This window comes from Astatotilapia calliptera, chromosome 12 (assembly GCF_964374335.1).
Source record: "Astatotilapia calliptera chromosome 12, fAstCal68.1, whole genome shotgun sequence".
In the NCBI taxonomy this organism is placed as follows: domain Eukaryota; kingdom Metazoa; phylum Chordata; class Actinopteri; order Cichliformes; family Cichlidae; genus Astatotilapia; species Astatotilapia calliptera.
Window position 1 is genome coordinate 36705352 of NC_137433.1, and position 23361 is coordinate 36728712.

At 42.8% G+C, this 23361-nt stretch overlaps 1 protein-coding gene across 2 annotated transcripts in view; it reads right to left on the bottom strand.

Annotated features, from left to right (window-relative positions):
* rasgef1ba (RasGEF domain family, member 1Ba) overlaps window positions 1-21308 on the bottom strand; it is a 127865-nt gene extending 106557 nt beyond the window's left edge. Inside the window, exon 1 of one of the 2 annotated variants that reach the window (XM_026186876.2) lies at window positions 20945-21308. In XM_026186876.2, coding sequence (XP_026042661.1) covers window positions 20945-21013 — 69 coding nt within the window. In that variant the 5' untranslated portion in view covers window positions 21014-21308. Of the gene's footprint in view, window positions 1-6620; window positions 6693-20944 lie in introns of those variants that run through there. The other variant, XM_080287460.1, reaches the window with a different exon arrangement.
* Window positions 21309-23361: the final 2053 nt, after the last annotated feature.

Consider the following 23361-nt stretch of genomic DNA (forward strand, 5'->3'; position numbering starts at 1 on the left):
GACAGTCAGACAAAGAAAATCCGATTATTCCGAGGCTGAAACAAATGAAACGGGGTTTATTCTTGGTTTCCAATACCTGACACTTTTCCCTTTTTGTTTTACTCCTGCAGATGATTGCCGTGACCTTTAGAGAAATATTACGCTGCATAGAAGAGAGAGACGCGGCACCTATGATTGAATGTCTTTTTGATGAAAGCAGAGGGACGAGGTGAAGAGGCGGGACGGAGAGGAAAATGAAAACAGAAGGACAAGACGGGGAAAATCGCCTTGCGTTCTCTCCGTCTGATCACAAGCACAGTGCGACGTTCTGGTTCTGACATTTTAGCTTGAGATGTCTCATCCATCTTCTGAGGTTTTTGCTGGATTGCCAACTGTCAACTATCAGCTGGAGTGAGATCAGGTGGCGAGTGTGGGGGGGTTGCAGTTTTGTGGGCTTTATGGGTAGTCCGTCTATCACGTGTGTCTTGTAGACTTGGAGAAGACTCACGACCAGCTTCCAGCTGCAGGGTGTATTATGGGAGCATGGGGCTCCAGGCCTGCTGCTAGACCATCACCTTGTATAACCACAGTGAGAGCTGTGTCCACGTGCTTGGCATGAAGGCATAGTCAGGGTGAGGAGGGCATCTGTCAGCTGAAACCAACAACACTACTGCTTGAGAAAGAAAGATAAAAAAAAACAAAAACAAAACAAACAAAAAAAACGCTTCACTGTCAAATTAGCTAAGTCTGATGTCAAGGTAACAGCGGTCTGCGCTCTAGAGCTGCAATGCTTTGGTCACATTACACCATATTTTGCATATTAATCTATACGCCCCTCGGCTTCCTTGTTTTGTGACCTCAGTAAACACTGATGGCTTTATGGGCTCAAATCGATCGTTTCAAGTCAAACCAAATACAGTAACCATCTTGTAAATTATGCTGTTTTTTCTTATGTTCCCCAGCCCACATAAAACACCTGGGCTCTTTACTATGATTGCATTCCAGCCTATCAACTCGCTGCGTTAACCCACAGCTTCCCCTGCACGTTTACATGAAAGAGGTGGCAGCAGCCACCCAATCACAGTTATTGCTAAATGCAGTGGTAAGAATGTGGCTGATTTTTTGAAGGAAGATGAAACTATGGGAAAAATATGAGGAGGTTAAACACATAATGCAGACTGAAAGCAACCCAGCAGCAGCCGATGACGCAGCCGTATGAGTGCATGTGAGAGGAAAAGCACTGTAAATTTAATGTGCAGTTTAAGTGCTCTGATCAGTAAGACTGAAAAAGAACCACTGTACTAATGAAGTACAGCCTATCTGAGAGAGGGGAGGAAGGAAAGCCGACTGTGTAAGTGAACAGATTCATGGATATCACAACTCCATCATTAAGACACTAATGGGTTATAAACAAGTATTTAATTAAATTAATGTTTACAGACCATTTTAGTTTTTATGTTCCCAGCTGCAGACTCAGTGGTGTTGAACAGTCTGAGAGTATAGAATAAATTCAAAATCAGAATTCAACAGTATGCTTAATTTAAGTTTGATATAAAGTCCAGCTGTGCACAGATGTCTGAGCAATCTTCCAGGAATAGTGACACTATTTTCTGGAGAGCTGATTGGTCACTAGAAGGTGATTTCATACCTGTTGATCTCTAATCTGAAATTCTGCTTCATAGTACAGGCCTCTTTGCTACATTCTGCTTCTTTCATGAGTTCCTTGCACCAATTTTCAAGGCATTTTCTTGCCGCTTGTGTAACAGTATCTTACATACACACCTCGGAGTTATCCAGAGCCAAAAAAACTTAACTGCTGAGTAGAAAGACAGTTTATCGAAGCTTGTACTATTGGGCTTGTGCTCATTAGAGCAAATAAACCTCAAACACTCACACACTCTTGCATGTTCATGGTTTTAGTGTCATATCTGTTTGCAGATTTTGACTATCCATCCATTCGCTTCCGCTTATCCTTTTCAGGGTCGCGGGGGGCGCTGGAGCCTATCCCAGCTGTCATAGGGCGAGAGGCGGGGTACACCCTGGACAGGTCGCCAGTCTGTCGCAGGGCCAACACACAGGGACAGACAACCATTCGCACTCACATTCACTCGCACATTCACACAATGGCAATTTGGATTTTCCAATTAACCTATCCCCTCAAGCTGCATGTCTTTGGACGGTGGGAGGAAGCCGGAGTACCCGGAGGGAACCCACGCAAACACGGGGAGAACATGCAAACTCCACACAGAAAGACCCCGGCCTGATGGTGGAATTGAACTCAGGACCTTCTTGCTGTGCGGCAACAGTGCTAACCACCGTGCCACCGTGCTGCCCAGATTTTGACTAGTCACAAAAAAAAAATTTTTCCCCACAACACTCCTCTCAGCCTTGAATCTCACTTTGCACAGCATTTAAATTTTCTCACTGCGTGCACGGAGGCTTGAGGTTATATTAACATGCACATATTGACGAGAGACCCCCCCTCTGCTATTGTGCCCATCTAGAGATGTATAAGTGCATATGTATGCAGTAGCTGTTTTGGTAAATGGTTCTGTGTGCGAGACTGCCGATGAGGCCTTGTATGAGACGCTGTTGTGTGCATATGAATGGCAGGGGGTATCCTCTTCCTGAATGCAGAGTGCATCCAGAGTATCTCATTGCTATTCATGTGAATGATTCTCCTGGAATCAAACAGCAGCCAAAAGCATATTTGCACAGAGTTAAGATGCATGCTACACTGGCAGAGGAATCTACCAAAGAGTTTCCTCCAAAATGAATTTTGCTTCACCTCATCAAGTTGCCTCATGTTTACAATGCAGCTGTTAAAGAAAGAAAAGTGTAGCGCTCGTCGCAGTTTTTAGGGAATAATTTCTGCATATGGGATTTCATTTGTCATCCACCAACTTTTCTCTTTGAAAGTTCAGCTACTGAACTGATTAAGAACATCAAAGCTAACTCAAACCTTCACCGAGCCCATCAAGTTTCTGCTACTGCAGTTTGATTCATGGGACGTGCTGCAAATGTACAACTGAACTCAGCTTTTACAGCAATTTTGGTGGTGTTGGAACCCATCTTGGCTCATGCAGGGTGGGAGACAGGGTAATCTCTGGACAGCTTGCCAGTCCACATCAAGGTTCAGCCCAGTATCGTTTCAATTAATTCTCAGCAGAGTAGGAAACATGAAACTGAAATGAATCTGATTACATGAATATCAATCTGAAAATGTGCCTTTGAGAAGCTTCGCAGACATGTAGCGTGTGTTTAGCTGTGTATAAAATGTTGCATCAAACCACTGACAGAATATTCATGCAGGTATTCTGTTGTAAAATTGCTGATTGCCACTAATCTTTGTTGTCAGAGAAACAGGGATGAGGGAGTCTTGTTAACATTACACCTCAGCTGTGGTTTCCCTACCCCAGGCTTTCTCATTTCTAGGACATAAACAATAAATACAACCTTTTCTACAGTTAACCTATTAGCTGTTAATGCCCAGGTCCAATCAAATGAACCGTAACCCTAAAGAAAGGTCTACTGAATCTACTGAAGTTAAATGAATATTTTTACATAGCGGGAAGTGTGAAGGTATCATACTTCATTTGTATTTACTAAAACCAAGCTTGAAAGGGCAGCATTGCAGAGGTCTGGAAAGACAAGAGAATATCACACAATGAGGATCTCAAGATCAAACCCCTTCCAGGTGAACTGAAATCACAGACTGCAGGACCACTGAGCAAGGCACTTTGCCCCCATCAGCCCAGCGACCAGCAGCAGTGACAGACTGCTTATAGAATGAGTGGCAGCTGGTGACGCCCAAAACTGCCGTGTGAAACACCTCGTCTCTCCATTCCCTGACTCAGTATTTCCTCCCCTCTGCCCTTCCCTTCCTTTCCTCGTCTCCTTATTGTCTCTCCTCTCGTGTCCACGCTGATATAAGCAGCCTGTTTTTGTGCAGGTTCCCCCACCCGATCTGACAAAGGCCTAGATTTCTGACCGACTGATCAAAAAGAGATTTGCCCTGAGCCAGATAACATAATCCCAACCAATGAACACTCTCTCTTTTATATTGTGTAGCTGTTACAGCTGTGTAGCTTCACATCCTTAGTTTATTCTACAATATTACCAAACAAAGTGAATAAATGGCCAGTTGTCCATGTGATAGTGTGAATCTGCATCATTTCATCTTCTCCCAACCATCAGCAGGCTCATTAATTCCTTTCTCTACCATAAAATATGTATTCTGTACCATCCGAGTTTAAACACAGACCATTTTTCAGTTGTAATTTGCCTTCTGCTGATGCTGCACCCCACTCATTATTTAATGAGTACAATAATCCACTCTGTTCTCATATGAATGTGTTCCTTTTCTTTCCCGGATCAATAAACAGGTAATGCAGTCGTGGATTTAATGCTTGTTTTGTCTGCGAGTCACTACCACAGTCCTGCCTTCACTCTTTCTGGACCACACGCTGGCATTAATTAAGCAGCAAGCAGCACTTGGTTATATGTTACACATCGCCCCCTTGTGGTCACACCATCAGTTGGGAAACGCATAGTTGCCTTGCAAAAACATCCACATCTCTTGCAGTATGCAGATTTATCTGCTATTACTGTCCAGTATATAATTATAGTGGGAGTGAGCTGCACAGCTGTGTGTGTTAATGTGTTCAAAAGATTGCGTTCCCTGTCAGTGAAGTCTAAAGCTTCCTCTGCTGAGATTCAGTTGCATGGATTTGTTTAATGTTTAATTCCATGACAGTAATTATTTCTGACAAGTCTTTAAAAGCATGATGTTGGATATGAATCATGTGGTTACTGGAAACTGGAAAGTGATGCTAGAATAACAGCATACGGTGGACATAATGGAAAGTGGGGGGAACAACCCACTCTGTGAACGTTTTAGGAACTCTCACATTGCTATAAAAGATACAGCTCATTTACTTATGTTTTAAAACAAACCAGGAATGTCTCCGATTTTTATATTAATCTGAATGTTCAAGTGACAACTGGCTGGTTAATAGTGCCCACTACAGATTGAAATCACTGTGATTTAAACTCGAGTGTGTCTTATGTGGGATCTTTTGGGGTCGACAACAATTTTGGTAGTTGCTGTTTATTACCCTAGAACAGTGGTTCTCAAACTGTGGTACGCGCACCACTGGTGGTACGTGGGCTCCCTCTAATGGTATGCAGGAAGTCTCCAAAAAAAATTAAGATTAAATAATATAGCGTGTTCTGATTTAGGGATTTCTGAAAAATTAAAACATCCAGCTCTGCTATCACTTCCAACATAAATGAAGACAGGAAACTAAACCGCAGTGACGTTTGTAGGGTTACTGAAGTTGGACTAGCTGGTATATAATAATGTGCTACATGGTTGCTAGCTACACAGCTATGGTTAGCATAATATAAGCACAGTGTAGCTGGAGGATGAATGCTAATATAAACCAAGAGAGGCCGACAGTGATCACTGACTGTTTTTAGGGGCTTGTTCAGATTAAATAGAAGATATAAAGCATTAAAACATGTTAAAAACACAACAGCCTTAATAAACGCAGAGTAGTTTGGACCCAGAAACAGGGTTCATACGTCATCACTTAAAGATTGGATATCCCACCTGCTGTGAATGTTTTAATGCAGTACAGTTGTTATTATCACTCGCCACATCCTGTTTATGACAGTGAAAATAAATAACATTCATATAAGAAATAAAATTGTCTCGTGTAAACTGTATGTGGTGTTAAATAGGCCTATACTACTGTACTTTAATGTCAGTTATAAGGGTGGTACTCTAAGAGACATATTTTATGAGGTGGTGCTCATTGTGAAACGTTTGAGAACCACTGCCCTAGGAGCTCATCTTGAAAACACCACCCCATCATCTGCTCAGCTATGATGCTCCTCTGCTACACGTGCTGCTCTGATGGTCAGACTATGAAACCAGCACTTTGATACTCTGCCTTATTACAACCAAATAAAAGACAGAATGAAACAGACTAAAGAGATTAGACGAAAACAACCTCACATGAAATCAAGAGAGCCTGAGCTCATCAGGAAATGCTGTTCCACATCATTAGCTTTAAGCCTCGACTTTGGAACAGCCACAAGCTTCCTACCTGTTGGTCCAAGCATGCAAAGGTCTTCCTACTAGGGTTCAACATTTCTGCTCATTAACTTCAAATCAAAATCAAATCAAATCAAATCACTTTTATTGTCACATCACATGTGCAGGCACACTGGCACAGCACATGCGAGTGAAATTCTTGTGTGCGAGCCCCACAAGCAACAGAGATGTGCAAACACAACAACACAAACGAGCAAAATACAAGAATGGCCAACCTGAAACTAATAAATATATGTACAATATATAATAGTGTATGCATTTCTGGATGTGTATACTAAATATTTTCCTACGTGTGTGTGTGTGTGTGTGTGTGTGTGTGTGTGTGTGTGTGTGTGTGTGTGTGTGTGTGTGTGTATACACATTTTTACAAATTAAATAGTAAAATAATAATAATAATAATAATAATAATAATAAAATATATAAAATATACAGAGTTGAATATGTGCAAAACAAGTGGCATTTATATACAGTGTGGAGTGCATAATGTTGAAGTTCCAGTAGAACTTAGAGCCAGACTCACATGTGCTTTAAAAGTGACGCGTAAATCATGTGTCCTGCTTTGCCCACCTGCAGACATTAGAAATCTTCACTTTATCTACATGGACACAGATAAATAAATATAAGAAAGGTGTGAAAATCATGTTCAGGTCAATGAAAAAATAATGCGGCAAAATGAACAGAGCAGAAAAAAGAAGAAAAATTAATGTTCATGAACAGAAATTAATGGGTTCAATTTTGTGAGACAGCTTCAGATGGGTACGGTTAGTTGTGCTACACTGATGCTGACTGTGTCGTCGAGCAGTATGCACTGTTACTCACTCCTTTGAGGAATAATAATATTAATACTTTGTTGGGAGGTGATTCAGCTTTTGTCTTTGATAGGCTCCCAAGCCTCATAATTCAAGAGATCCAAGGTAATCCTAAATATAAAAACTTTAAAAAGCCTCCATCACTATGACAACCATTAACATCGGTCTAAAGATACTGGGCAGCCTTTACTCCGCTTTCATTTACTAAAAGCAAATGGAACTGAGTTGATGTTCTGCCATCAGTATTTTCTTTTTAACCATTCCACATTTTAACCCTTTAGTTAAAAAAAGCTTTTACTGTTGGTGGATTTATCTTTACTTCTAGTTTTTAGCCTGAATGATGCTTAAAAACTAAAAGCCTAAAATCAGTCTGCCACCAGTTCCCAGCTCTGGTTGACTAAAACCTTCTTAATGTGTTACAATATCACATTTGTGGAAAAGCCACGCTCATTTGGGTTCAGTCTGAACTTTGCCTCCTTCTGAATGTCACTGTTTATGAAATGCAGATGCCGGGAGAGGACAGAAAACTTTTAAGTGGCTGTCAGGTTTTATAGTTTGGATCAGATCATGTTTTCTCAGCTCGCTTTGCTTCGATAAGAGGCCTAAAACATTCCCGTGCGCAAAGTCATTTGAAACGCATTTGCAAGGAGTATATAATGTGTTTGGACTGACTGTGCACGTGACACCATCGCTTAAAGGAAATCACGGTTTTAACACAACCATAACAAAAAGTGAAAATGGAGACATAAAGGATAAGTCATCAGCACAGACTCACTTAGTGAGACGTGAGGCAGATATCGTGTTTCACTGCAGTGTCATTACTAAAGTGCATCACAGTGAAAGTTCCTTATGCACAAAGACAGACATGCATCATGTGGGGGAAGCGCAGAACTGATGCTGCGTCCCAAAACAAAGTCACAATGGCAAGTGTTTTCAACAAAGCAGGAGAAACTCCACAATCAACAGCAATAAATCACAAACATCACTTAAAATACTAAAAGCTGCTCACACAACCGTGAAGACTCCGAGCAGTCGTTGCTGATGATTTTTACCAATAGCACATGAACTCGTTTACAACCTGTTCTATCAACAGTCTTCACCTGGATTGTGAAAAAGAGTACCAGCCACTGGCCCCACACCTGTGACCCGGTCATAGGACATAATATGAAAGATGAATATAGCTTCCAGGTCTGAAAAGTGAAGCCAATGGGGACGATTTTTTTCACGTCTATGGGAAAACATCCAGACCTTGATCCTGACCTCTGTACACACTCTCTGGGTAAGTTTATGGGCTCATTCAGACATTTTCTTCCTCTTATCCAGCTCAGAGTTGCAGCTGTGCTGGAGCCTATTTCACCTGTCACTGGTTGTAAGATGGAGTATAGGTCACCAATGGCAGGGCTAACGAGGAGATACAGACACCATTCACGTGTGCTCACGTTCACACCTACACACAATTTAGTATCATCAGTTACACTAACAAGCATCACAGCGGGAGGAAGACAAAGCACCGATGGAGAGCACACAGTCACGGGGAGAACATGAAAACTCCAGCAGAAAGGTGCAAAGGTGGCCAGGGATTCAAACTCCGGACCTTTAAGCCATGAATAAAATGTCAGAAAGGACGACAACACAATGCACACTTCTCGGTAAACGGCGTTGGTCAAGTTACTTGAAAAAGTAACTAGTTACTAATTACTGATTACTTCTCCAACAAAGTAATTCTGTTACTTTAATGATTACTTGTTTTCAAAAGTAATTAGTTACTTTATTACTTAGTTACTTTTTAAAAACATGATACACAACCTGAACTTATTTTTTCTGCATAATCCATCATATCAAACTAAATCAAATGAAAAAGTTTATTTTTAAAAATTGTTTCATTCGTTTTAATCTTTTAACTTTATGCACATTGCATCAAGCAAAAAACTTTAATTATATGAAACTGTCTTTGACTTAAAGAATTTTAACATTTAAACCTATTTTCTGCATATTCCAGCAAATAAAATAAAAATTATCTTTTGTGTTTACACTCAATAGATGCAAAAAACAAATAAAATCAAAGATTCAGCAGCACTACGTCCTGTCGCTCTTAAATCTATTGTCACCTGTTTAGCAGGAGTGGGGCAGGTGGAGGTTTGCCCGGTGCTGCAGCGGTCATGTCAGTGGGGGGGATCCGGGGATTTCTCTGTGAATGTCACATTCCTGTGGCAGCGTGCAGATTTGAAGTTTAATTTCTCGCTGTAGAAAGACACGCAGAGTGAACAGCGGACGCTAATGTCTTTGTCCCTTTTTACGGAATCAAACTCAAAGTAATGTGAGTACTTCCACGCTTTAAACGCAGCATGGTCGTACTCTCTCCCGCACTCACACGTCTGTTGCTGCCACGGACGTCGCAAGCTCGTAAGTCATTGTCATGAGACACTCTCACAAGCAAAATCACGGTTTAGTAACGCAGTAACGCAGTGTGCTTATGGGAAAGTAACAGTAATCAAATTACTTTTTGCAATAGTAATCTGATTACTTTACTCATTATTTGTCACGTTGTCCTCGTGCCCGTGCAGATTCTCTCCAAGACTCCAACAATCCAAGTTTCTCCTGCCATCCAAAAACTGTGGTGGGTTTTAGGCCCACGCACTTGCAGCAGAGATTCTTCATCTCAACACTTCACTTCCTGGTTAAATAACAGTTAAAGTGTATATGCACATCTTTGTTTCCTTATATGCGAGTCTGGTCAATAAGGTCAACTCACTGCAGAAGACAGTAATTCAGCTGAAGATAGCTTTATAGCGCCACGTCAGTCAAACCCAGCTGCTAATCAGCGAGGTCTTTTCCTGCGTGCCAGAGGAACGACTGTGTTTGATGAAGACTGTTATCAGAGAGCCTTCAGCTGCGTTTCCTCCCAATGTGCCAAACATAAGAGCGACCAGCTTTCCTATTATCCACAGCTATTTTTGATCAAGCACTGCCTGCCATGATGAAGCCCATCTGGAAGATATACTCCCACTAAAAGCTGATTGTTACCAGCTCCAAGAAAACTGTACCGAAATCAATTAAGAGAGGAAAAGAAAAATCATCCTACAAATTCTCCTCAAAATCTCGGCCCTCAAATGCTAATTTGACATATTGGCAGCCATTTAGAATATTACTGTTCAGTTAAGGGGCTATTATACCCTTTAAAAAGTGTATTATAAGATGTAATTGCTGCAACTGACAGGCCTCTTATGCTGCCACACAATGAAGTTGGCACTATTATTACTACTATTTTAGCCTGAATCTCTCCTCAGACAGTTATAGGTAAGGTGCTGCATATGGAAACCAGTGACATGGGAGTTTCCTCCAGCTGTTAATGGACAGCTGACATCAGCAGGTTTTTCCTAAATAATAATTAATACTAATCATCTAATTAACCATTGCAATCCTAAAGAGTTTACTCGCCTCATCTGCATCTCTTTCATCCTGTATTGATCCACATGCAGACTGAGAACTACACACTGATGAGAGGCAGCTCTGCATTTAGTGGACATTGAGCATCTTCTATCTTAGCCTCAGTGACTGCACGCTGCTCTCCAGGGGTCCATGACCTCAGCTAAGTGGTCAATCGTGTGTCTGAGGCCTGTGTATCACAGCAGATTCAGGAGGATAGCAAAGTAACCTTTGGTTTGTTTTTTTCAAATGTGGTCTCACCAGTAAGAGCTTGACAAAACTTCATCTCCCGACCAGAAATGGTCCAGAAAACAGTGCCACCTTTCTTGTAAGATCTCTTAGACTTTGGTGCAATGATGGTAATAGGACTGTTTTTAAAGACAACCTTTCACAAACTAAAAAACAGATGTCCTTCAAAATGATTAGCTATATGGCACTCTTCAACATTTTAATGCCTTATATTACTACTTGGCAGCATTTTTAATCACACACACAACCTGAGCACTGATGTTAGAATAAAGCCTTGATTATAATGTATTGTGGACGCAGACAGCTGCACACCAAGGCTGAGTCGTCACTCCTTTACCCTGTGCAGGTACAGGAACGACCCTGGTACTCACCGTCTGATGATGAATTTACATCACTGGTATGTTGAACTTGCTTGGCCAAAGTTAGTGAACCACCTAGCGACACACAGCATGTGAATACCTGGAGAAGCATTTCTCATCTTCTGTTAGGATTTTTACCCGTCTACTGCCATCTCCCCACTGCAACAAGCGAACCTTAACTGGACCAGTCTATCAGCTGAACACGGCTTGTATAAGTTCTGTCTCAGATGGATGAGCTCCCTTTGTGAATGAAAGAAAAATCTCACATTCATCCAGTCATCCACCACGACCGCTTGTCTCAAAATCAGCCAGTTATGCCATGCTGTATCTCGCTAATTCAGTAGCTAAACCTTTGTGAATTTTATAACCATAGTTGATAATTAGGTGAATCTAATCTGCATGCACTCTTCCCATTTTTTGCGAACTTACTACACTTGTGAGTGAGACACCCCCCACCCTTTCTTTAAAAACACTGACCATATAGTAGATGTACTTTGAACCCTTCATGTGTTCACTGATGCAATCTTGCCCCTCACACTGTGTATTTTTCCACAAACTTTCCTCTTCTTAAAACCACTTCTTCGTATTTCTCTGGATTTATACGTCTTGACATCTTTTCAAACCCACAGCGAGGCCCTGAGAGTACAGTGATGTTAATCTTTTTCTTTACCCTTTGAAAGATGAATTCTGCTTTAAAAACAAGCTGCCTAGCAAGAATAAAGCTTTATGCTGAAAGGCTGCAGAGAATAAAGAAAGCCAGAGAGAGAGAAAAGAGAGAGGAAGCCTGGCAGCAGAAACATCTCTTACGTGAGTGAATGACGACGTGGTAACTGTGAGACAAAGAATAAAGTACGAAATCTCACAAATGCACTGAAGAAGTACAAGGTAAAATAATAATGAAGGCAAAGTTTGCAGAAATAAAGCAATTTAATTCAATTCAATTTTATTTATATAGCGCCAAATCACAACAAAAGTTGCCCCAAGGCGCTTCATAGATACAGAGAAAAACCCAACAATCATATGACCCCCTATGAGCAAGCACTTTGGCAACAGTGGGAAGGAAAAACTCCCTTTTAACAGGAAGAAACCTCCGGCAGAACCAGGCTCAGGGAGGGGCGGGGCCATCTGCTGCGACCGGTTGGGGTGAGAGAAGGAAGACAGGATAAAAGACATGCTGTGGAAGAGAGACAGAGGTTAATAACAGATATGATTCAATGCAGAGAGGTCTGTTAATACATAGTGAGCGAGAAAGGTGACTGGAAAGGAAAAACTCAATGCATCATGGGAATCCCCCGGCAGCCTATGTCTATTGCAGCATAACTAAGGGAGGATTCACGGTCACCTGGTCCAGCCCTAACTATATGCTTTAGCAAAAAGGAAAGTTTTAAGCCTAATCTTGAAAGTAGAGATAGTGTCTGTCTCCTGAATCCAAACTGGAAGCTGGTTCCACAGAAGAGGGGCCTGAAAAAAAAAGGGAATTTAAAGGGAAAAAAGACCAAATACTTTATTTTTAGGGTTAAAAAAAATACTTATTTTTTCTAAACTTTCTGTGAAAATGTGAAACTTAACATCAGCCAATAAAGATAGCATCTATTCTGAGTATAGAAACATATTCGCTGAGTCACATATTCACTAATGTTCAGTTAGCCTTTAGCAGCTAATTAACCACATTAAAGAGCATCTGTCAGACTTTAAACAGCTGCAGCCTGATTTCGTTACTAATCTGTGAATAACTAAACATAACTCCACAAGCACAAAGTGTTACATAATAAAATATGTGATGTCATTTCTTAAAACAAGTACAGAAAAAAAAGAGGAGAACTTTACGTCTTCATCATTTACTTTCAGCCTATCAGTTGATATTGCTCTGGAAGCCATGAATAAAGTATTTATACTCACAATGTGCTTACGTTCTTCTATAAAAAATATCTTGCTCGACTATTTTCCAAGAATCAAATTCATCCATCCATCCATCCATTTTCATCCGCTTTGTCCGGGGCCGGGTCGCGGGGGCAGCAGCCTAAGCAAAGAGGCCCAGACCTCCCTCTCCCCAGCCACCTCCTCCAGCTTATCCGGGGGAATACCAAGGCGTTCCCAGGCAAGCCGAGAGATATAATCTCTCCAGCGTGTCCTGGGTCTGCCCCGGGGCCTCCTCCCGGTGGGACATGCCTGGAACACCTCACCCAGGAGGCGCCCAGGGGGCATCCTTGTCAGATGCCCGAACCACCTCAGCTGGCTCCTTTCGATGTGGAGCAGCAGCTGCTCTACTCTGAGCCCCTCCCGGATGGCCGAACTTCTCACCCTATCTCTAAGGGAGAGGCCAGCCACCCTTCGGAGGAAGCTCATTTCTGCCGCTTGTATCCGCGATCTCGTTCTTTCGGTCACTACCCACAGCTCGTGGCCATAGGTGAGGGTAGGGACGTAGATCGACCGGTAAATTGAGAGCTTCGCTTTTACACTCAGCTCCCTCTTCACCACGACGGACCGGTGCAGCGTCCGCATTACTGCAGCTGCAGCCCCAATCCGTCTGTCGATCTCCGGCTCCCTTCTCCCATCACTCGCGAACAAGACCCCGAGATACTTGAACTCCTCCACTTGGGGCAGGAACTCATCCCCGACCCGGAGTGGGCACTCCACCCTTTTCCGGCTGAGAACCATGGCCTCAGATTTGGAGGTGCTGATCCTCATTCCCGCTGCTTCACACTCGGCTGCGAACCGCTCCAGTGCGAGCTGGAGGCCCTCACCCGATGAACAGAACCACATCATCTGCAAAAATCAGAGATGAGATTCTGAGGCCACCAAAGCAAAAGCCCTCCGCCACTTGGCTGCGCCTAGAAAGCCTGTCCATAAAAATTATGAACAGAACCGGAGACAAAGGGCAGCCCTGGCGGAGCCCATCACCCACCAGGAACGAGTCCGACTTATTGCCGGCAATGCGAACCAAGCTCTTGCAACGGTTGTATAGGGATCGAATGGCCCGTAGCAATGGGCCAGACACCCCATATTCCCGCAACACCTCCCACAGGACACCCCGAGGGACACGGTCGAATGCCTTCTCCAAATCCACAAAACACATGTAGACTGGTTGGGCAAACTCCCATGCACCCTCAAGTATCCTGGAGAGGATAAAGAGCTGGTCCAGTGTTCCGCGACCAGGACGAAAACTGCATTGTTCCTCCTGTATCCGAGGTTCGACTAACGGACGAACTCTCCTTTCCAGCACCCTGGCATAGACTTTCCCAGGGAGGCTGAGGAGTGTGATCCCCCTGTAGTTGGAACACACCCTCCGGTCCCCTTTCTTAAAGATGGGGACCACCACCCCGGTCTGCCAGTCCACAGGTACTGCCCCTGATCTCCACGCAACATTGCAGAGGCGTGTCAACCAGGACAGCCCTACAATGTCCAGAGCCTTCAGGAACTCGGGGCGGACCTCATCAACACCAGGGGCTCTGCCACCAAGGAGTTGTTTAACTGCCTCAGTGACCTCGCCCCCGGAAATTGGCGGGTCATTCCCCTCATCCCCAGACTCTGCTTCCTCCTCGGAAGACGTGTCAGTGGGATTAAGGAGGTCCTCGAAGTATTCCTTCCACCGCCTGACAATTTTCTCAGTCGACGTCAGCAGCGCTCCGCCAGCACTATACACAGTGCAGGTAGAGCACCGCTTTCCCCTCCTGAGACGTCTGACGGTTTGCCAGAATCTCTTCGAGGCAGCCCGAAAGTCTTTTTCCATGGCCTCTCCGAACTCCTCCCACACTCGAGTTTTTGCTTCAGCCGCTGCCCGAGCCGCATTCCGCTTGGCCTGTCGATACCTGTCGGCTGCCTCCGGAGTCCCACAGGCTAACCAAGCCCGATAGGACTCCTTCTTCAGCCTGGTGGCTCCCTTCACCTCTGGTGTCCACCATTTGGTTCGGGGATTACCACCACGGCAGGCACCAACCACCTTGCGGCCGCAGCTCAATGCAGCAGCTTCGGCAATGGAGACGCTGAACATGGTCCATTCGGACTCAATGTCCCCAGTCTCCCTCAGAATGCTGTTGAAGCTCTGCCGGAGGTGTGCGTTGAAGATCTCGCGGACTGGGGCCTCTGCTAGACGTTCCCAGCACACCCTCACTACGCGTTTAGGTGCACCAGGTCTGTCCAGCGTCTTCCCCCGCCACCTGATCCAACTCACCACCAGGTGGTGATCAGTTGACAGCTCAGCCCCTCTCTTTACCCGAGTGTCCAGAACATATGGTCGCAGGTCTGCTGATACGATTACAAAATCGATCATCGACCTACGGCCTAGAGCATCCTGGTGCCACGTGCACTTATGGAATCAAATTCAGGGCTCGCAAAATTTCAAATTCCCTGGTAGCCCTTCGGGCAGGGACTCTTCAGTTTTTGGTAGCCCAAAATAAATTTAAGTAGCCCGAATAAAAAAGAGCAATTTTTTGATTGATGTTTTGTTTCCTTTACAATATTATACATTAAAGTATAATATTGTATAATTATATAATATTAACTTCTTATCTTGTGCGCGTTTTTTATTTTGACAGCGAATGCGCACCTGCGGACCACTTATGTGCAGCCCTGGTTATTTAGCTCGTCATATTGCAGCTACAGAAATTCTTTTGTCCATGAAACCATAAAGCTGCACTTTCTTTTTGCCTTATAGTCTGATTTGTCATAACTTCTCCGTTTTGTGGTAAGCTTTTCTTTGGCTGTCACTTCTTCACCCTGACCTGTCTTATTTGGCTCAGCAGAACTAAAATATATATCCTGCTGCTTTTACACACGCACTCACATAAGCTCAGCGATTCTCTGCGCGATCAACCTCTCACATGTTTAAGCTGCGGGAGATTTCAATTGTCATGTTTGCATAGTAAGCTAACGATTAATAAGACGATGTCAGAGGAATTGGTGCACAAATTATCATCACTCACCAATCAGTGCTGTCGCTCTCTATACACAGTTCGCACGATTGCAAAGTGAAAGCAAAAAACAAGCGCAAATTCAAACGCGATTTCAATATGTCACATATTGACAGTGGCTCACCGATGCCAAAAGCATTGACATATATTTTTCCTTCCTACGATAGGCCGACGGGCAGAGCAGAGATAGATTTTGGTAGCCCGACTGGAAAAAAAAGATTTTGCGAGCCCTGAAATTTGTAGCTTGTGTGAGATTTTTAGCCCTCTTTGACTGACATCACCTGCTTTGAGAATCTTTTTTTCTTTGCTTTAATTACACAAACTAAAAATTTCACTGTATTTTTATGTCAGTGGGGTAAAAAAAAAAAAAAAAAAAGTATTAAAAGCCTTGATTTGATCGTCTAATGCGGCTGCGACCTCTTTCTGCTCCGATCTCTGAGTGGAAGCTCTGTTGTGCTGCAGGGTCACAACGTGGGTTTTTCAGCTTTATTTCTAGGAAATGGACAGGAAGTGTGGAAGTTATTCACTGAGGTGAGCAGGTGTGTGAGCAAAGAGTGTGTCGGCGTGTCACACTTCAGGTCATTTCTACAGAAATTTCTTCTTCAGACACCTCAGGACGTCACAGGGCAGGTCTGCACTAACAGTCTCACCCCGGGGTGTTAAATTCACTTTGTACAACCCTGTGAATTTTGGAAGAAAAAAAAAACAGATAACTGACACACTGCCTTTGGGTTTAGAAGCAGTGGAGTCTTCAACTCAAAAACTGTTCAGTAGAAATGAACCTTAACACAACATACAGGTCAGCTTCAAACAGCCGATGTCTGAGATCTGTGAGCGGATTGCCGAGCACACAGTGTAGTGTCCTGTTTATGCTCGCCAGTGTAACTTGGCAGGAGAGACGTAGCTGTGTTGGTAACACAAGCGCACAAGCAGGTCACTCTTTTACAATTTCGCTTTTCAGTGCAGGAACACAGACATAACCAGACACTGACAGGGAGATGCTGTAGCCGCATGAAGAGCGAGGCCGTCTGAGGAAAACCTTCCTTTTTTGATTCTTCTACTCATACACCAGCCCTGATGTGGAGGTTTGTTCTGGGTATCAGTAGCTATTGTCCAGAAGCATACTGCAGCACTTCAGCCACACCTAAAGCACCAGCATAACAGCCAATGTGGTGACCATAAACTGAGCTCAAACAGTCATAGTGGGTTTTGGTTTGGCAGGTAAGGCTTTTGATTTTTATAGATGACATATGGACTGGTTCTTATAAAGTGCTTTACAACATGCCTCATTCACCTGGTCACACTTTTTGCTGTGCTTAAGTGCTTTTTATCAAACATTCACACATTTGACCCATCAGAGAGAAACTTGGTGTTCAGGATCTTGCCCAAGGATGCTTAAGCATGAAGGCACAGAGACCCCAGGCTCATTCCTAAAACTGTATGAATGCACTTCATATTCATACCTCACATTCCCTACACCGTGCTTCTCCACCGCTTCATGCCGTCCAACTAGAGCTCTTCAGATTGTAAAGCAGTAAGTGCATGCTGCCTGATAGGAACAGTCTACAGTGCATGTATTCAACAAATTCATGGTATAAAGGTGAAATTAGAAATAAGGCTTTAACCGTCCATGGATCTAATCTTTGTCCCCTGTAAAGCCGTACAGAGGTCATCATTTCATTTTCCCAGAAGTCACGATGACGATCCCCTGACACATTTCTGGGATTACTTTAATATTTTTTCTTACACAGTTCATGTTAGACAGATTGAGATGATGCCCGATGGATTAGCAATCCCATGGCGGTTGTGGATTACAGTTGACGTGTGTGCGTGCGGGACGAGAATCAGAAATTGTTATTAATTTAGAGCTTGTATGATGCAGTAACCGTCAGGTCCCAAAGACACAAATCGCATCTACTGAGATGAATTGTATTTCCTTTGAAAACATTTTCATCAGTGGAATCAGACACAAGTATTACATTATTAAATAACATCATGCAATCTGAACTGGTGTTACCATTCATGCACACAACAATCTGTAACATAGAAAACAAAATGACATAATCGTTACAGAGCTGGAAATTCTGTTTCAGTGGGCTAACACATCCTTTGTCAAGTATCCAGAGACTGGTATGTTAAACAGAAGCGTCATGCTTTGGGGTATCTTTTATTTAGGGTTCAACAAATGTACTGCTGTGTCTGCACTGATCATTTGTTTGTGATTAATCTTTATGGGACCCATGTGCCATACTCTACGTCAATGTCCCTGATGTGGTTTTCCCCACATGGAAACCATCAGCCCAGCTTCAGTAGCCGTTTTCTTTCAGATCTGTGATTTTAAAATGTTCATTTAATTTTTATGAGCAGTGTAATAATATTTAAAAAGGCTAAAGCTAACAGTGAAACTAATAAAGACTCAAGCAAAACAAAATATTTTGCAACGATAAAAACTAAGATGAAATTATAATGATCACTAAAGTGACAGCAGGTCATGAGTTAGAGAGTTTGCATAGTTCAGAGGAAGATGACAACATGGCAGTAGTTTCTGACTTCAGTGTGATCAAGTCAACTTGAACGGTAATGAAAGGTGTGTGTGAGCAGCTCACAGGTGCTCCTGTGTGTCTCCTGTTTACAGCCTGACTGTAAATAATAATCTCTCACACTGAACTGAAATGGCATCACTGCAAATAAACTTTGTAAATAACATAAATACATTTGTGCATTGTTTTAATTGTATTTAAGACCATCTCATTTACTATCTTACAATGAATTCAGGAAATGTGTCACATTATATTTTGCATTGTTAACATAAAAATAATGAGTCCCAGTCTCTTCCCAACAGTTGAGGAGAGACTTGTTAATAAATGAACACTGGTATCGGATTGGTATTCAGATCCGACAGATGTTAAAATCCAAGCTATCAAACTGCAACTGGAACACGGTGGATCGGTGCATCCTTGATCTGCACATGGCAACTAGTGACTAATAACCACTAGTTAGGTTAATTATGGAGTTCCACAGGGTTCAGTGCTAGGACCAATTCTGTTTACATTATACATGCTTCCCTTAGGCAGCATCATTAGAAGACATAGCATACATTTTCACTGCTATGCTGATGACACCCAGCTCTATCTGTCCATGAAGCCAGATGACACACAAAAATTAGTTAAACTGCAGGAATGTCTTAAAGACATAAAGACCTGGATGGCCGCTAACTTTCTGCTTCTTAATTCAGATAAAACTGAGGTTATTGTACTCGGCCCTGAAAAGCTTAGAAATATGGTATCTAACCAGATTCTTACTCTGGATGGCATTACCTTGGCCTCCAGTAACGCGGTGAGGAACCTTGGAGTCATTTTTGACCAGGACATGTCCTTCAACGCACATATTAAACAAATATGTAAGACTGCTTTCTTCCATTTGTGCAACATCTCTAAAGTTAGAAATATCCTGTCTCAGAGTGACGCTGAAAAACTAGTTCATGCATTTATTACTTCCAGGCTCGACTACTGTAATTCATTATTATCAGGATGTCCAAAAAACTCGCTGAAAAGCCTTCAACTAATCCAAAATGCTGCAGCAAGAGTCCTGACAGGGACTAGAAAGAGAGAGCAGATTTCTCCTGTTTTGGCTTCCCTTCATTGGCTTCCTGTTAAATCCAGAATTGAATTCAAAATCCTGCTCCTCACATACAAGGTCTTAAATAATCAGGCCCCATCTTACTGTATCACCCTATTAGAGCACTTCGCTCTCGCTCTGCAGGCCTACTTGTTGTTCCTAGAGTATTTAAAAGTAGAATGGGAGGGAGAGCCTTCAGTTTTCAGGCCCCTCTTCTGTGGAACCAGCTTCCAGTTTGGATTCGGGAGACAGACACTATCTCTACTTTCAAGATTAGGCTTAAAACTTTCCTTTTTGCTAAAGCATATAGTTAGGGCTGGACCAGGTGACCCTGAATCCTCCCTTAGTTATGCTGCAATAGATGTAGGCTGCCGGGGGGATTCCCATGATGCATTGAGTTTTTCCTTTCCAGTCACCTTTCTCACTCACTATGTATTAACAGACCTCTCTGCATTGAATCATATCTGTTATTAATCTCTGTCTCTCTTCCACAGCATGTCTTTATCCTGTCTTCCTTCTCTCACCCCAACCGGTCGCAGCAGATGGCCCCGCCCCTCCCTGAGCCTGGTTCTGCCGGAGGTTTCTTCCTGTTAAAAGGGAGTTTTTCCTTCCCACTGTCGCCAAAGTGCTTGCTCATAGGGGGTCATATTATGATTGTTGGGTTTTTCTCTGTATCTATGAAGCGCCTTGAGGCGACTTTTGTTGTGATTTGGCGCTATATAAATAAAATTGAATTGAATTGAATTGAATAACCAACAACTTTTCTTTCTACAAAATAATGACAACAGCAGTGAAAAGGAGCAAAACTCAGCCAAGCAAGTACAGCACAGGTGTGTGTGTGTGTGTGTGTGTGTGTGTGTGTGTGTGTGTGTGTGTGTGTGTGTGTGTGTGTGTGTGTGTGTGTGTGTGTGTGTGTGTGTGTGTGTCAGCGTGCACACAGCGTGTGGCACACTGACCCAAATGCAATCGAGTCTAAGCCATTTCGTACAAGACACCCCTTCATGGCACCACATTCGCCACGGTGTCAATAATCATACTCTTGTAAAATTATTTTCATAAGTAAAATCGCAGAAAAAATTATTTGTATGACACTCATGAGCTGATATTCTGGGACTACTACAGTATCCATCCATGAGCGTAAAGGCGCAAATGATGCGTATTAATCCACACTGGGCAATTCGCACTGTCACTGAAAGAAAGAGGTGTGTGTGGAATGCAGAGCGGCGTAAAACCCGCAGGGACCACTGTTAATGAAGTATTTTACGGCATAGCAACTGTCAATCATTCTGATGAACAAAGCCTCGGCCTCTTGTTGCCATAGAGAATCCACGGAGTGCCACTGAGTCTGTGCCCTACATTTGTATCCACGAATGCAAACTCATTGTCACTCTTCCAATTACATTTAAGCATTACATTTAATCGTTCAAGAAAACACAATGATCATAGAGGTTTAAGTCATTAAAGCCTCCTTACCTCGAACAAAGGAGGGGTGCCCTTGTCGGGAAGTGTGCATCCCAGTAATTCAGCCAAGAACTTTGCCATAGAGATGAAAAGTGTGCCACTCAAATATTCCCGAAACGAATCAACAGGCGAGTCCTCTTTCTGCCCGCTTTGTGAACTTATTTGTGGCGTTCAAGGACCCTGCGAGCATCCCTCGCTTCTTCACCTACAGCAGTCCGAGACGTACCGCTGGATGAGAGGGGCTAAATTCCGCTTGACAGCTTACAGCGCAGGGCAGCCGCTGGATGTGGAGCTTAGAGCCTTTTAGCTTTCGTCTCCAAGATCCTCTTTCAGTGTCGGTGAGTGGACTCACCATCAGCAAGCAGCTGTGTGGAAAGCTGCAGGTGGGGCAGGACTGAGGGGGTGTGGGCGGGCCAACGAGCCGTCAGGTGGTTTTCATGGACCGGGGTTTTCCCCAGATGAAATGAAGGTTAGATCAGCAGTTTGTCTCACTTCGGTTTGGTTTAACGTGTTTCAAATCAATAACTGTTAAAGACTGATCCATGATGGTTATAGTCGATATTTCAAAGGCTGCCACTGCCCAAGTTTGAGCTTGGAATCTACATCACAGCTAAAACATTAAAAAAAATCTGTTTCAAAGGAAGAATCCAAATCTCCCGAAGTACTCCAGAAACATCTTGTCAACTTTCCAAGTAATTATTTTCTGCACTGTGTCCAAAGGCGTTTCCCGATTTCTTTGTTGTTGTTTTTTCAAGTGGTACAGCAAGTCAGAATGTGTTCAGAAACAAATGCAGTGTAGAAAATTGACTTAAAAAACACCGAGGCATGCGTGGCACGCCCAAAGTCAGGTCACAGCTGTTGGCATTTGGAGTCATTCTGGCTGGTCCTTAGTTTGTGCAGCCAGGTTGGAGATGTGAGTGCACGACCAAGTCCGTGTTGACGAGTCCAAAAAGTATTTGCCAAAAATGATTGTGAGAATTTAAACTACTCTAAATGACTTGTTAATCAGTCAAAAATAGATCAAACATATCTCTCATGAATGGTATGGAGTCACTCTGAGTCAGAAAGAACATTCCCATCACAAAGTAGAAGCTCCAATCAGTTTCAGTGACAGACAAGAGGAGAGATAAAATTGTAAGAAGTATAACATTGAAGTTCTATAAACATAGTTTAAGTGACCAAAAATAACAGGATTGATTATAATGTGGATACAATTAAAAGTTCATTCAAAAAAGGACATTTCTTTATTTTGTGTATAATCATGTTCACTACAGTCTATTTACTAATATAAGGTATTAGACATAAAATACCACATGTCTGGGTGTACCCTGGCTCACAACACAACCCTGAACTGGATAAGCAGAAGATGGATGGATGGATGGAAAGTATAACCGTAGAGTGGAAATGGTTTAAAATGTCAATGTTTTTGTCTTTCATCAATCACTGGAGTATTTCTATAAAACATCACAGCCTTACCTCACTGCATTTTTCCATTAGGGGTTAACAAATCATTTGTAATGCTAGCAGTCTATCAAACATGCAAAATTATCAAATTAAACCATCACCAGTGGTTGTAGGTCAGCGTGTTGCAGACTGTTTAGTGACTATTAACAGGCTCGTGGGAACTAGATTGTAAAAACCACAGGACCAACTGAAGATGCTGTGAGCAGGAGGAGAGAGTTTAGCATTCCCAGATTATTTCCCCTCAGTTTCATGCATATGTTTGTCTCCTACTGCTAAAATGAGTTTTGTAATATTCATCAAAAACTCAGAATTATTATTATTTTCAATTTTTTATTTATTTTTTCACAGTTTCAGGTGCATCTAAAGAGATGATTCAAGTCCAGGGTCATTAAAGTTTCAGCATTAATATGACAATAAATACTTGGGCTTATATTTATGGTCGTTTTACACTTGATCCTCACAGGAGTGAATGAGGAGAGAAAACAGGAGGACACAGAGCCAGGATCATGTGCCACAAAGAGGACATCTTATTCTGTAAACCACGGCAAGAAAGGCAAAGGTCACGTAGCAAATATTCTTTACCAAGTGAGAGAACGTCACTTGAAATTCATCTTTTTCTTAGAATAAATGTCAGTCTCTCGCTTAAATCACCTTGAGAAAGCGGGGCTTCTCTTAAATGCAGCAGGCGTCTGTTCTTAGCACGCTCGCGCACTGCAGGTATGCTCTTATTCTGTCAAACATTTTTCCTTTGCTCCTCCACCCCCATTTCACATCTCTCAAGGTTTGTCCTCTGTAGTCTGAGGTTTTTATGTGTTTGCTTTGCAGTTGAGAGGTCAAAGTTGAGAGTTTATCATGTTAAGCCGACAAGGATAGACAGGTAAAGTTCCACAGAGCAGGGATTATTTCCAGGCAAGTAGCTTAACAGTTCAGAATGTTCATTTTTTGTCTTATAGTGACCCTTAGTG